At 57.5% G+C, this 14,275-nt stretch overlaps 1 protein-coding gene across 1 annotated transcript; it reads right to left on the reverse strand.

The window, feature by feature from the left end:
* Positions 1-311: 311 nt before the first annotated feature.
* Positions 312-11,688, reverse strand: CRACR2B (calcium release activated channel regulator 2B). Its single transcript, XM_036764125.1, has 11 exons — positions 11,609-11,688; positions 10,940-10,986; positions 8,416-8,641; positions 8,205-8,316; positions 7,350-7,533; positions 5,269-5,415; positions 4,975-5,065; positions 4,626-4,718; positions 1,596-1,783; positions 1,201-1,272; positions 312-950 (listed from the first exon to the last, which is right to left on the reverse strand). The coding sequence occupies exons 3-11, from the start codon at positions 8,617-8,619 to the stop codon at positions 782-784; spliced, it is 1,260 nt and encodes a 419-aa protein (XP_036620020.1). The 5' UTR covers positions 8,620-8,641; positions 10,940-10,986; positions 11,609-11,688; the 3' UTR covers positions 312-781.
* Between the last annotated feature and the right edge of the window lie 2,587 nt (positions 11,689-14,275).

The raw sequence follows: 14,275 nt of genomic DNA on the forward strand, positions 1-14,275 counted from the left end.
GCTGCATTAGAGCAGCTAGCGCCACCTGGTGGCGAGACGAGGCCAGAGTCCGCGGGGGAGGCGGGGCGGGGATCCCCCCTCCCCTTGGCTTGCCCCAGCGCCTGCGCATTCTGCCAGACACCTCCTCCTAGGAGCACAGGTGGTCCTGTGCGGCCCAGTTCTGCCCCCGTGGACCCTTTGGGACCCCTAACGCTTCCTGGGCAGTTCTGTATCCCAGGCCCCAGAGCGGATATTAGGAAATGCTTCCTGAATGAGCACATGTCCCCATCACTTCCCCAGACAGTCCCACAAACATGACAAGGGATGCTTGGTGTAGTCAGTGGGTTTATTTGGAGGTGGGGTGCTTTGGTGTCCCACTCAGGACAGAAGAGGGAACGATGTCCTTGGGGCTTAATCCTTCATCTTGTGGGTTGAGGCCCAGGCCTCATTCCATCTTGTTTGGGACCAGGAGAGCTGTGGCTTCCTGGGCCAGGAGCTAGGGGGGACGAGAGGTTTCAGCCACATGACCCAGGCCTGGCTGCCCTACCGTGTCCTGGCCAAGCCTTCCTTCGGTCTCTCTTGGCCTCCCCAATCCCTCCCACACCCTAGGAGTAGGAGCACAAAGGGGAGGAGATAGAATTCCCATTACAGCTGCCATCAAATGGGCCGCTTTGGACCTGGCTTCACAGCAGTGGCCTCTGCAGGGAGACCTGGGGTGAGATGGAGATTAGGGCAGGGAAGGCGCTCATGCTGTGGCCCCCAGGCTAGCCTGTGTGCAGGAAACCGATGCGGCCTGCCTCAGTCAGGTTCCAGTGTCAAGGGCCCGATGGGGGCAGCCACAGCCACAGCAGTTATGGCACGTGCCCAGGGGGAGGCAGGCAGGAGGAGCTACGGTCTTCCTCTTCCACCCACTAACCAGCTTCTTGGCCTCGAAGGCATCTCTCTCATCCCGCAACCTTCTGTTCAGGTCCCTGGGGAGATCAGTATAGGAGAGAGAACATAGGGCATGAGGAGAAGGGGGGCACAACGACCTCAGAGGGTGGGCAGAACACCAAAGGGATAAAAGAATGTCCTGATGGGGGCCGCTCTGCAGAGAGCTCTGGGCAAAGAGGGAGATGGGAGCCACTGAGGTTAAAGAGGGAGGGGAGCCCGGAAGGCAGATGTAGGGAATGCTTCTGACTCAGGGAGAGGCCCTAAGCCCAGCTTCTGCCCCAAACTCACCTCAGCAGCTCCAGTTGCCGGAGGAGGCTGTGCTTCTCCTTCTGCATGTTTCTGGACACAATGACCACGTCCCTGTGGGTGGGGGGAGGGGAGATGACCCAAATGGTCCTGACCCCCCCCCACCCTGTGCCCTGTGACTCATGCCCCACAAGCCCTGGCAGGTCCCCAGAGATCAGCTCATCTGCAGCCTCCCTCTCATCCAGAAGGGCATATAGCAGGGTACGTGGTCCTAGGCCCTACCTGGCTTCTTTCCAGGTAGGGGAAGGATGGGCAGGAAGGGAGAGAAAAACAAAGGGAAACTGAGGTGCCAAGGTGCTCTCAGGGGGGTCCAGGACTCCAGGGGCTCCCCCTACCCAGCCCCCAGAGCCCGAGTGGGCAGCCTCCTGCTGCAGGACCTGTGCTTCTGCTCCTTCTCAGCCTGAGCCTCTGCTTGCAGCCGCAGCAGCCGCTCCTGAGCTGCCCGCAGCTGGGCCCGGCTCTGCTCCAGCTGTGTCCGGAGCTCCTCATTCGCCAGCCACAGCTGGGCATTCTGCACCTGCATCTCTAGCTGCTCCGAGGTCCGCTGCTGCAGCTGCTGCTCTAACTGGAGGAGGCAGAAGGGAGAGAGGAAGAGAGATAGGCCTGGGTGCTCCCTCGGCAGCCCAGACCCCATGGGCAGGAAGGGGGCAGCATCAGGGAAAAGAAAGAAGAGAAGGAAGCAACATCTGCACTTGTCTGGCATGCAGGGTCTGAGGTCTGGGAAGTGCTGAGTCTCACAGCCCCAGTCCTGCCGTTATCATCCCCACTTCGCAGAGGGAGTGTACTGGAAGCAGGATTTCGGCAGCAGCCCTCCTGACGCCAAGCCCCACCATCTTTCCCCTTCAGCATGTGCCTTTTGAGAGGATTCAGCAAACTAGAAACAGCCAGCTTACTGAGATAGCAAGATGTCTCCCCTGAGATATAACCCAGGTGAATGTGAGCCCCTGTCTCATCCTAGGGCAGAACGCTGTACCCAGGAGAACCTGAACAGCTGGGAATGCCTGTCCCGCTTCACAGATCTCGTCCTTCCTATTTCTACATCTCCTACATCCCCTCCTCATCACTCCCATAATTACCCTTCTCCTTAAGACCCTTACCACCTCTTTTCTGGACTATTGCAAGAACTTCCTATTTGGTCTCCCTTGACCAGACAGAACAAACATGGTTGATAGGGCGGTGGTGATCAGCAAGTGAGGAGAGAATGAGAGAGCACCTAGTGCCTTGGAAGGATCCAAATGACCAGACCCAGCTCAAGGCATTGAAAGAAGCAGCCAGTGGGAAGGCTGAGCCTACCCCACCCCCAACTGCCCCTCCCCCCACCTCCATGGAGAATGGGAGAAGTGTCACTAGAGCAAATACAGTCCTGATGTTCAAGAAAGGGGAAAGGGTGACATCTGCAAAGGTCAGGCTGGGAGCTTGACTTGGAATCCTGGCAAGATGCTAGAATGTGTTATTAAAAGGGATGGCTAGTGAGCATTTCGAAAAGGAAGCACCAATCACCAAGAGGTGCCCAGGATGGCTTTATGGGGACCAGCTCATGCCAGAATAACCTGGGGCATCCAAAAAGTAAAGGACACAACACTGTTGACAGAGTCTCCCTAGAGCCCAGCAAAGCACGTCACCATTTCTCATGATGCTGTGGGGAGAGAGTGGGAGGGATGTGATAAGACAATGGCACAATTACGTGAACCCAGGATGTGGCAAATGGCCAGATCCACGGAGAAAGACTCAAAGGTTTCATGCCATTATGGAAGGTCATCTCCAGGGGAGGACACCAGAGAATAAAGGGTGCTTGGCCTCGTGCTTGTACCAGAAGCCTGGATGAAGGAGCAGAGGGCACAAAGCAGGGATCACCCCAGAAGAGGATCCAAAAGTATATTACAAAAAAAGAGCTTTCATGGTCCCCTTGCTCTCCAAGGATACTCTGGGAGTGGGAGAAGATAGCAGGGCGTAACTAAACAGAAGTTTGTCTGAAAGCAGATGAGGGTGTGAGTGTGGAATGCATCCGTTCTGAGTCGACAGGGCCAAGAGCATAAAGCCATCTCAGGCTAAGTGAAGAGGGGCCGAGTTTCTAGGACCAGGGATAGGACAATCCTGCTGAGGGAGACTCCTCTGGGGGACTGTGCTTATCTTTGTGCCCCCAGTTAAGGCAGGACACTGATGTGGTACAGAGGCCCTAGAAGAGGAAACCAGCATGGGGAAGGGCCTAGAGCCCGAGTCACAAGACAGGTTCAGGAAGCTGAGCATGTTCAGCTGGAGAAGAGAAGACCCAGGGTAGACACAATAGCCCCACTGGACCTTTCAGCCTCCCTCCCCACTTGTTACCCTCTGCACTGTCTGTGTCCCCACCTTTACAGGACACAGTGTCCTGGTTTACCACCTCTACACCTTTGCCCAGACAATGGCTTCCTCTCCACATGCTGGATTCCCACTCACCTTTCAGGGCCCAGCTCAGATGGCCCCTCTTCCAGAAGTGAAAGCCCACCCTCAGAGCCCTGGGCTCTGCCCAGTGGTCCCTCTTTAGCCACACCGGCCCCATACAGGCCATGAACACAATGGCTCCCCTGGAGAGCCGAGAGAGTGAGACTTGTAACTGTATCACTGCCAGCTTTGGTCTTTGCTACTTTGTTCCCCTGGTTCTGCCTTTCTGGTGGGGCCAAGCCTGCTACTTGGGGGCAGCCCCAGAGCCCTCGAGGCAGAGACGGAAATGGGCCAGGCTCGCCACAGGCCTCCTGACTCTTCCTGCCCCTTCCACTCTCTCACTATCACAAAAAGGAAAGACCATCTGGAGTCAGAAGGCTTGGGTTCAAGCCCAGCCGCCAATTCCCAGCAGGGGGCGACTCTGGGCCAGTCTCCTCAGCTCTCCAAACCTCTGCAAAGTGGGGATAAGAGCCCTTGCATACCTCACTGGTGGCTATAGTGAAGAAGCACCTTGGAAAACCTCCCAAGCTACAGATAAGGGGGGGGGCTGGTCCCCTTGAGGAGGGGGGCCTGGCCCAGAGGCCCTGTGGGAAGGCTTCTCTGGGCCCCCAGTGTGGAAGGTGGGGTGTCTTGGCCTGTTTAGATGGGGGCCACGACAGAAGGGAAGTGAGCGGCAGCAGCCGGATCAGACCAATCTGCATATTTAAAGGGGAGCTGAGGAAAAGAAGGTGGGCTCCATTAACCCTCTCTTTGTCATGCCCTCCTGGCAAACTGGAGGAAATTCCTCTGGAATCTTTTGAAGGGAGCATGGTGGGGAGGGAGTGGGCAGGGCAGGGGAGGTGGGAGGGGGTCACAGGGTGACCTTGAGGGTACGGATGGATTCTGGGACTGGGGATCACCCCCCCCACCGAGAGATTCCAAGTGACACGTCCATGGAGGGGGCTCCTGAGCCCTGGGGAGATGTCCCACCCCCAGCTGCCCATCACCTCTCTCTGCCTCCGGTTGGCCCGATCTAGCTCCTGGTCCCTACTCTGCAGTTCTCGCAGGATGTGACTGGCCCGGTCTTGACGGGAGGAGTTCTGTAGGGGCAGGGGTAAATGTTACAACCCCTCAAAGCCAACACAGGCCTGTGGTCCATTTCCCCTCCCTCCATCCTCCAGGAAGCACCCTGGCCGGCCCCTAGGAAGAGACCCTGATGTGTGTGAGGTGGTGGGTTCCTGTTTGGTGGTGCCAGGCTGCCCCTGTGCCCCCTCCCAGCTCCTGACAGGGTGCCAAGCAGAAGGCTCAGGGTCGGGGTGGGGAGGGCCACAGGAGCCCTACAGAACATCTCCAGACCTGGTTCTGCAGTCGCTCCCGTTCTGCACAGATCTGCTGCTCCATTTCCTCATACAAACACCGAACTTCCTTCTCGTGGTCACTCTCTCTCCTGGGGGAGAGTCCTAGATCAAGCCACTTAACTCCAGCAGCTCAATGGAGCCTGACCCACTAGTCTTGGTCACTCCAGCAGCCTGGGCCCAAACTTCCTTTGTGTGTGCTCAGCCTCGAGGGCTCCTGGGGTGTGTATGGTCCCCTCCCCACCCCCCAGAAACACTCATACCCATGCACCAGGCCCCCAGTCCCACCTCTCACCTCCACAGGGCTTGCTCCACGGTCTCCCTTGCCCGTGCTGCCTCCCCCAGGCAGGAGGACACCTGCACCAGTACCTCTTCAAAGCTGCCCAGGAGCTCTGGGTGCTCTTGCCGCAGCTGGGCCCACAGAGCCCGCACCTCACACTGCCTGCAGAGATAAGGGGCAGGGGTCATGGAGAATGCCCTCCCAGGGATCCCAGACATTCCCCCTTCCTGCCCCCAGGAAGAGGTCCTAGGATTTAGGGCTGGAAACCCCCTCATTTGACAGCTCTTGCAGGTGAAGAGTCCTGTTTATACCCAGGCAGTGCCAGATGGGGCTCTCATCCAACCTAGTCCCTCCCCCTAGAAGGTACCTCACAGGCCATTCAGTGACCCTAGGACCAAGGAGCCTGTCTAACATCCAGGTGGGAGAGAGGTGTGGCCCTCCAGAACAGTCCCTGCTCCCTCTCATCCCACACTCCAGCTTGTCTGCTCTGGAAGTTCTTTGTCCATCCGGTCTAAACGAGCCTCTGAGCAGCTCCCTCTCCTTGGTCAGTCCTCAGAGGCCAAAGGTTGGCTGCCCCCATCCGCCAGACAGTGCTACAGATATATAAAGCATTGGTGGGTTGGTGGGTGAATGGTTTGGTGCTCAGTCTGTAGTGGCAGTGGGTGCTTGGAGCACCACCCAGAGTGGAAGGCATGAGTCAGCCCTGGGCACATGGGCAGGACTATGCGTCAGAGAGAGGCTTGGCACCTGGAGCTCCCTAAATCTGAGAGCCCCTCTCTGCCTGGAGCAGCTGCTCCCCAGGTCTCTGGCCCTTTCCCCATTCTGTTCCCTACTTTGGACATCATCTGGAGTGTCTGCAGCCTCCCTAAGATGTCACACCCAGCCCTTTGTGAGCACAATCAGCAGAGCAGAGAAGGACCCTCCCCTCCCCAGCCCTGGAGGGTAGCTCCCCAAAGGCCACCTAAAGAGAGATCCTAGGTCCCATCCCTGCCACCCTGCTGACTTCTGCTAAGCTTAGGGGCCACTAAGACCCCCAGATGATTGTTAGAGGCTAAGCCACACTTTTTAACCAAGTCTCCCCATCTCATATTTGTGAAAGTGGTCTGGTGAATAAAGGAAAGGACCAGACATGAAGTCTTTGATGAAAGTGCATCTTTTTCCCTTTGGCTCAATACTCTGGCTTGCTAAAATCGTTTTAGATTCTGGACCCTGTCACCCACCTGGTCAGCTCTCCTCCCCAGCTTTAACATGCCAGTTTGGTAAGCAGGACATCCTAGCCTTCACCCAAGGCACAGACCTGCGGGCCAAGCCCAGATCCCTGGGGCATTCCACCAAAGACCTCCTTCCTAACTAACATCAACAGCCTGACTCTGGAGGCTAGTCACTCAGATGAACTGGGAGCTGTCAGACAGCCTCGTCTAGCCTACATCTTTCTGCCCGGAGTCTTCACCTCCATCACATCATAGAGCAAGCCTCCTGTCCTGGCTCCATCTCCTCACAGGAAAGGCCTCTTTTATCCCAGGGCTCGAGAAAGGGAAACTGAGGCAAATCCAGGGGCTCTGAGCCCCATTGCCTCTGTGTGTGTGCATGTGTATGTATGAATACATGTGTGCACACGTGTGTGTATGCATTAACATGCATGTGTGCGTGTGTGTATGTGTGTGCATGCGCGTGTATGTGTGTGTGAGCTTGAGCATGGTAGCCTATGCATGGGGGTTCCTGTGTGCATGCAATTTGGGCCTGAGGCCTGGCCGGCCATCACAAAGGCAAATATTATGGAAAATCATTCCCAGGCACTTCTGCAGAAACCACAGGCATTGCTTGAGTGAGCACATGCATGCTTATGTGCATGCGCACGCATGCACACACACACACACACACACACACACAGAATTGAAGCCAACTCTCTTGGACCCTGGACCTCTGGAGAGCACATGGGCTCAGCCTCATGGACACAGGGTAGACACTCCGCACAGCTACTCAATTCCAACCACACACCCCATGCATGTGCCCCATACATGCACCCACTTGAATGCCAGGCACACAGACACAGGCTGGAAGAGAGAGGGCTAGTCCCTCCCTAGCTGCAGACTCACTCCCCCAGGATATGGGCCGCCCCCAGCTGCTCCATGGTGGCCCAGAAACGGTCCTCCTCTGCTGCAGCCTCTTCTTCCTCTGACACTCTGGGCCCTGAACCATCAGGCCAGCCAGACTCAAAGGTCTCCTCCTTGGACTCCAAGGAGGGGAAGCCCCCAGGCATGTCCACTCCCACAAATGCTCCTGCAAAGACAGGGTCCAGGGCATCACCCTGGGGCTGGGTCCCCCGCTGGTGTGGAAAAGCGATTGCTTCTCAGCCTCCTACTCCCAACAAACACACCTTCCCAGGCTCCTAATACCAGCTCAGACGCCACCATTCCCGACGCCTGTTGCCTCCTCACATCCTGCTCCCCCACCCAAGTTTCCTGTTTTTCTGCCCTATTCTCCAGCTAAACTTCTGGGAACAGGAGGAGTTCAGGCCCTTCACCCTGGGGACTGGGTGGATGCCTGGGTCCCCTCCTCACTTTACTTTGGGGGCCTGACTAATGAGGGACACCCAAGGTTGGGGGCTGAGAGGAGGTGGAGATTGGCTGGTCACCTGAACTGTACAGACACACTGTGTTTGCTTGTCTCTTTCTCAGAGTCAGGAGTGAAAGACACTTAATCCTTCCCTTAGGGGCCTCAGAGCTGCCCAAACCCCAGGCCTATGCTTGGGATGCTCAGTGCTTCCAGGCTTCCAGCATCTGCTCAGCAGGCTCATAGAGACTGAACTAGGGATAGACTTGTCCCTGCTCTGGAGAGATGATGCCAGGGGCTGCCCTCCCCATGCCATGAGTGTATGGCTGTACCCCTCATGGGTCCCTGTGCATATGCGCACACGTGAGTGTGTGTGTGTGCATGCATAGTTTACTCACCCAAGCCCATGCTGAATTCTCGGGGTGTCAAGAAGCCCGTGTGTCCTTGGTCCAGACTCTCAAATACAGATTCTAGCTGATCTGGAGTCAGGGGGAGCTCATTTTGCAGCCTCTGAAGAAGAGAGGCCAGGGTGGGAGGTGAGGAGGCCAGGAGTGGCTGCAAGGCTTGGGGAGCTGGGCCTAGGGCCAGCCTGGGAGTCCTAACCCTCACCTGCAGGTCCATTTTGGTGATAAAACCCTTGGCTTCCTTATCACAGAGGAGGAAGAGCTCACGGGCCTTCTCCAGCATTTCCCCTGAATCTGTCATGGTCTCAGTGTCCCCAGCCAAGCCTGAGGGATTGGGAGCCTCCCTAGACAGGTTCCTTTCCTCCTCCTCCTCCAATCCAGCCCTGGTGGGCTCCCCAGGGCTGGCCATGCTGGGACTCAGCTGTCCCCTGCTGTTTGGATCAGAGACAAGTCAGTGCTGCTTCCCCCATCCACATGAAGTTGTATACACCTTCACATACACACCCACCACACACACAGATCAGATTCACACACGCATGCACACACACACACATATCACAGTCCTTGATGGGAGAGGATAGGCTGTTCAGCCACATTCCGTTCATGTCCTCCTCCCCTGCCCTTCTCCTTTCTGCCCATCCCAACCAGTTCAAACCCACCCCCCACCCCTGCTCCCAGCCCCCAGTACATTCCCAATTTCCCTCCTCTGAGTTCCTGCATCCCTGGAGTTGGGGTAACAGTCTGAGGTCACAGACCACATTACAGGCATCAGATCTGCAGAGGAGGCAGAGACCCAATGGGCTGGGTCAGTCCAGGCTGGCTTCTGGAGCTGGGGGTTGGGGAGGGGCCTTGAACAGGAGGAGCAGGTGAAATTTGGAGAAACAGAGACAGGAAGTAGCAGTCTGAGAAGGTGACAGGAAGATCTGTGTTACAGAGGAGTGGAAATGAGACAGGGAAGAGTCTTGAATGATGAGCTAAGGAGTTTTTATTCTGCTCCTCTAAGTAATAGGGAGCCTTTGAAGGTTCTTGAATTAAGGACTGATATGATGAGAGCTGGGCTTGGCAGCTGTGGGAGGGAAGAGGTTGGAGGCAAAGAGACCCTCAGAAGGTTCTTACAACTGTCCAGGCAGGAATCAAAGGATCTTGAACTCAAGTGCTGGAATATCAGGGGCGAAGAAGCAAAGTCAGAGAGCAGAGTCTGAGAGGAAGCACCCCAGGTTTGCTGCCTGGTTGGAGGCAGGAGGGAGGAAGAAGATGAGCTGTTTTGGGTCTGGAAAGGCCCCCCCTCCTGCTTCTTCTTTTGGGCTGTGATTTGAGCTGGGGAAGAAAGCAGGGGGGACTTAATTCCCAAGCATCAAGAGAGACACCCAGGCCCACCCAAAGTGGGAGTCATTTGCTTGAAGCTATGGAAGCAGAGTGAAGCTGGCTGTTGTCCAGGAAGAGACCCAAGAGAAAAGAGGCATTAAGATCAAGGCCAAAGGCCAAGACTGGGGGACTCAGATGGGGGAGGAGGACAGAGATGCAACAAGAGGACCCAGACAGCTACAAAGACCAGGACACGGCCACTGCTTGGAAGCAATATCTGTCTGCGGACTGACTGTGAACCCTGCGAAGGCATCAGACATACGATTGTTTTCCTCCATCTTTGGTTCCCTCTCAGAAAGAGTTTAGGGCCCTGCATACAGCAGGGATCAGTAAATATGTAATGTTGGAAGGAGGAGAGAGAAAGGGGAGGGGAAAGGGGGAGATGGAAATAGGGGAAGAAGGGGAGAAGAGGAGAAAGAGAATGGAGGAAAGGGGAGGGGGAAAAGGGGAGAAACAGAGACAGAGAGGAGCCAGAGAGAAAGAGAGAGAAGACAGAGAGAGAGGAGAGAGGAGGGGAAAGGGGGAAATGGAAATAGAGAGGGGAAGAAGGGGAGAGGAGGAGAAAGAGAATGGAGAAAAGGGGAGGGGGAAAGGGAGAGAGAAGAAGGAAGGAATGAAGAGAGGGAGGGCTGGACCCCTCCATTGAATGGTGTCATGGAGACAGTCCGGGAGCTGTCCTTTCCAAGGGAGCCTTCCCTGGGGCCCTTGGAGTCGGCCTTTCTCCCCACAGCAAAGACCTGGGCACTCTACACGGGCTCCAGAAATCCTGATTGAATGACTGACCAACAAGCCCTGCTGGCAGGCTTTGAGCAGAACCTCCCATTACATTGGCTGGGAGGGTCTGAAGCTACTCAGCCCCTCCCTCAAGGCCACACCAAGTCGTCTGAGGAAGCCAGCTGTTCCAGCTCCCAGGCCCATTGACCTGGCAAGCGGGCAAGGGTGTTGGGCAAGGCTGTTGGTCAGTGGTGCAGAATCCCCATCTCCCCCCCCACACACAAAGTGAGCAAAGGGTTAAGGAGCCTGGCCAGGGCACCTTGGGCCAACAGGGAGGGGCTGTTCACATGGTGACCTAATCGCTTTAGTACCAGGACCTCCCTGAGGATGGAGAACACTGGGCCCTGCCCTGGGGGAAAGCATGTGCCAGCCCCCACCCCCACCCCAGTGGGCATCTGTGCTAAGCTACCTACCACCTCTCACATCCCTCAATCCCCTCCCCCTCCACCCCATTCTGGTAGTCCTGGAGCCATTTGCAAGGCAAAGAGGGGGCCCCAATCCCAGCAGGAGAGTGGTAATTCTATCTAGCCATTCCCTCCAGCCTCCCCCATTCTGGGTCCAGGGTGGGGGGAGGGGCCCCTGTGACTCACCTCCAACCTCCTTCCCCAGCTCAAATCTCAGCCCAAAGGCCCAAAGCCTGTGATGAGGGAGGAAGAGGCAGGAGGGGACCTCAGGGGTCTAGCCTCTGGCACTGCCAGCCTCTAAGCCTGGATCTGGGGCTGTTCACTGGAAGGGTGTCCCAATGGGTCCTAGAGGCCCGGGATTCTTGTCTCCCCTCCTCACTCCTGCCAAGGCCAATGGTGTGACCCCAATTGGTGACTCGATTTCCCTCTGTCTTCCAAGTTTCCCTCAGGGCAAGTGAGGGATCCCTGGAGCAGGTATCTACCTCTTCCTGTCCCCAGGGGCAGGGCACCACAGGTGCTTTTCAGCCCCACCCTAGGACCTCAGTCAGCACCTGTCACTGCATGTGGGAGGGGAGAGGAGGGAATGAGAGGAAGGGAGAGGGTTATCCTTACTTACATTCCACAAGGGGGAGGGGCAGAGTCCCTGGCCTGGCAGCCAGGCCCCAGGGAAAGGCAGGAGCTCAAAAGGGGGAAACTGAGTTAGGGATGAGGTTTCAAGTGTTGGGTCTACTGGCTGCTGCCCAGCCTCAGCCCCTATGCCCCCCTTTAGATGGAATGGGGCACGGGAGTGGGGGAGAGAAGAGGTAGGGCTGGAGGTCACCAGAAGTCACCACCGTCTGCCCAAGCCCCGCTTACCAACGGGATGGTAGTGACAGACCTGGGTGGGCAGCAAAGGAAGCCAAAGCGGTTATCCTGGTGAGGCGCCTCTGGCCCGGCCCCTGCCGTGACCCTCTGGAATGAGAAGCTGGCCCCGCTAGGAGCGGGGGCGGGGGGGTGGGTGGTGAGGATTGGGGTGTGTGTGGAGAGAGTCAGTATCTGTCCACTTCGCCGCCCTGCGTCCCACCTCCCTTACTGTGTCCCTCTCCGGGCCGGCTGCCCCGTGCCCTCCTGCTGCTTCCTGCATGTAGATCCCTGCCGTCGGGACCCTCCCTGAGCTCCTTGGGGCTAAAACCCAAGAGGTGGCGGGGAGCGGGGCACGGCAGGAGCCGGGAACCCGAGACCGGAGGCCAGGGACCAGCCGGCCGGCACAGATTGGGCGCGGGGCGGGGGGGGGGGGAGAGGTTCGGCGTCGTGGCGGGGGCGGAGCTCCCAAGAGCTGAGGGGCGCCTCCTTACCCCGCCACCCTAAGAGTGGAGCCCTGGCTTACCTGGGAGCCGCGCCTGCACCTGCGGCGGGCTGCCCGGGGCCCCAGGCCGAGAGGGGAGGGCAGGCAGCAGCGGCGGCTCCTCCCGGAAAGGGGGAGGGGGCAGACAGGGGCCGGGCCCAGCCCTGTAAGCCCTTTCCCGCCAGGCCCGGGAGCCCTGGACCGAGCTGAGAAACCGAAGCAAACTAATGAAAGAGCTAAGGAGCCTGGGAGAGACCGAGAGAATGGAAGCCAGGGTCGTGGGGATCCCGGATCAGCGGCCTGTTGGCATGGCTGGAGGGCACGCAGCATGCTGGGGAGCCGGCATCCCCTGAACCCCTCCAGCACCGTGCCTGTCGTTGTAGTTGTGGGTGTTCGAGACTTAGCTCCTCCAAACCCTGCTCTGTGCTCCCTGAGGGGCAGGGCAGAGGGGATTAGTAAAAGTGACCCAGGGGGGCTCCTGGGTGTGTCTATGGGAGTGAATTGTGTGCCTCTTCCATGCACAAGTACACACCTTCATCAGGACTTAGAACTGGGAAGGTCCCGGGACCACTGGCATGACCTGTATGTGAGGGTGTGTGTGTGTGGGGGGGGTGAGCCTGAATGAGATGAGATGGAGTGCTGTTGGTGTAGTGTATTGAGGTATTTGTGTGAGGACACGTCTGTATGTGCCCTGTGTGTGAGAACACTCAGCCCTTCCGTTGGCATCTCTGAGGCTTCGGTTAGGGACCTAGATTCCTGGGGTTTGCTGAGGATGGCCTTTTCAGACTGACTCAGTCCTCCCCTGAGTTGGGGGGTGGTGGCCTGAGGAGGCAGTATAGGGTCCTGATCCCACCTGGGCCATCCCCCCAACCCAGAAGCCCAGGGGTATTAAGTCTCTGGGAGCTCACTAAAGCCACCTTCTACTAGAGGGAAAGGTGAACTGAAGGGGCCTTGTGCTCCCCAGCCCTAGAGTCCCCCAGGCCCGGATCTCTCTGGAGGCCCCAGGAGTCATCCCAAACAGTGGAAGAGCCGGAGCAGGCTGAGCCACCTGGGGATGGTCTGCACCAAGCACAAGGTCCTACCCAGGCGCCACCCCCCCCCCCCCAGCTTCAGCATCCCCACCTGCAGGCCAGTAACGGGCTGATCCAGAGGAGCTGTCCTCCAGGCCGATTCTCTCCGGACTAGCCCAGGTCTGATCTGGAGTGTGTATGTACAGGGAGGGCTTGGGGGAGGGCTTGAAATGAATCAGGTTGAACCAGAAAGGGCCAGTGTGGCCGGGTTTGGCCCCTTGCCCCACAGGCACCCGCCTCTAGGGACACACACAAGGAGGCCTGGGACTGGTCCAGCAGGCTCTCCCAGTCTGCTGTCTCTGACACCGTTATTGTAGGAAACCCTCCAAGGGCCTGGGGCCATGGGGTGGGGGGGAGCTCCAGCTCTTTCAGATCACTCCTGTGGATTAAGGTCAGCTGAAGTGCTCCCCACCCTCAGATCCACGTACTCCCTCAGACTGGGGGCTTCCTGTTCTTTTTTCTGCAGGAGGCGTGGGGGGGGGGGGGCTGAGCTCTAGGTAGACCCAGGAAAACAAAGCACCCTCCCTCTGAGCTGGGGATCAGCTCCCTCCCCCCCCACCAACTGTTCCCAGAAGGGGGTGGAGTAAGGCAGATCTGCTTTCGTAGTCCTTACTTGAGGCTACCCCGGAAAGCATGGGCTGAGATCCTTGCCCCCTAGCTCCCCCCAAGTAACTCTGCTGGGAGGCGAGATCACTAGCTTCTGAAAGGACAATTCACGAGATACACTGTCTCTGGCTCCATATCACAGACGAGGAGACTGAGGCTGTCGAAGTCAGCCTGGACCCAACAAAGCCAGCGAAGGGGCCCTTTGAGGCATCAGCCTTGGCTTGTTTCTCCAGGATATTTGGGCCTCCCCAGCCCAGTCCTGCCTTTTCTCTCTGGGTTCCAGAGGGGCTTCTGAGCTGGTGGGACTCCTGAAGAAGCCCTGACAGGATAGAGTGGGGGACAGTTCTCTTTCCTCTTGCAGAATGGCATCCCCTTTTCCTCCCCCTCATATTCTCCTTGAGGGCAGGGATTCTCTCTTCTTGGTCTTGTATCCCCAGTGGTAAACACATAGTAAACACTCAGTGCTCCAGCTGGTGGGCCATGCCTATCGAGGAAAGCAATCTTCCTAAAACCTGGGTCTGA

This window comes from Trichosurus vulpecula, chromosome 6 (genome assembly GCF_011100635.1).
Source record: "Trichosurus vulpecula isolate mTriVul1 chromosome 6, mTriVul1.pri, whole genome shotgun sequence".
Lineage (NCBI taxonomy): Eukaryota > Metazoa > Chordata > Mammalia > Diprotodontia > Phalangeridae > Trichosurus > Trichosurus vulpecula.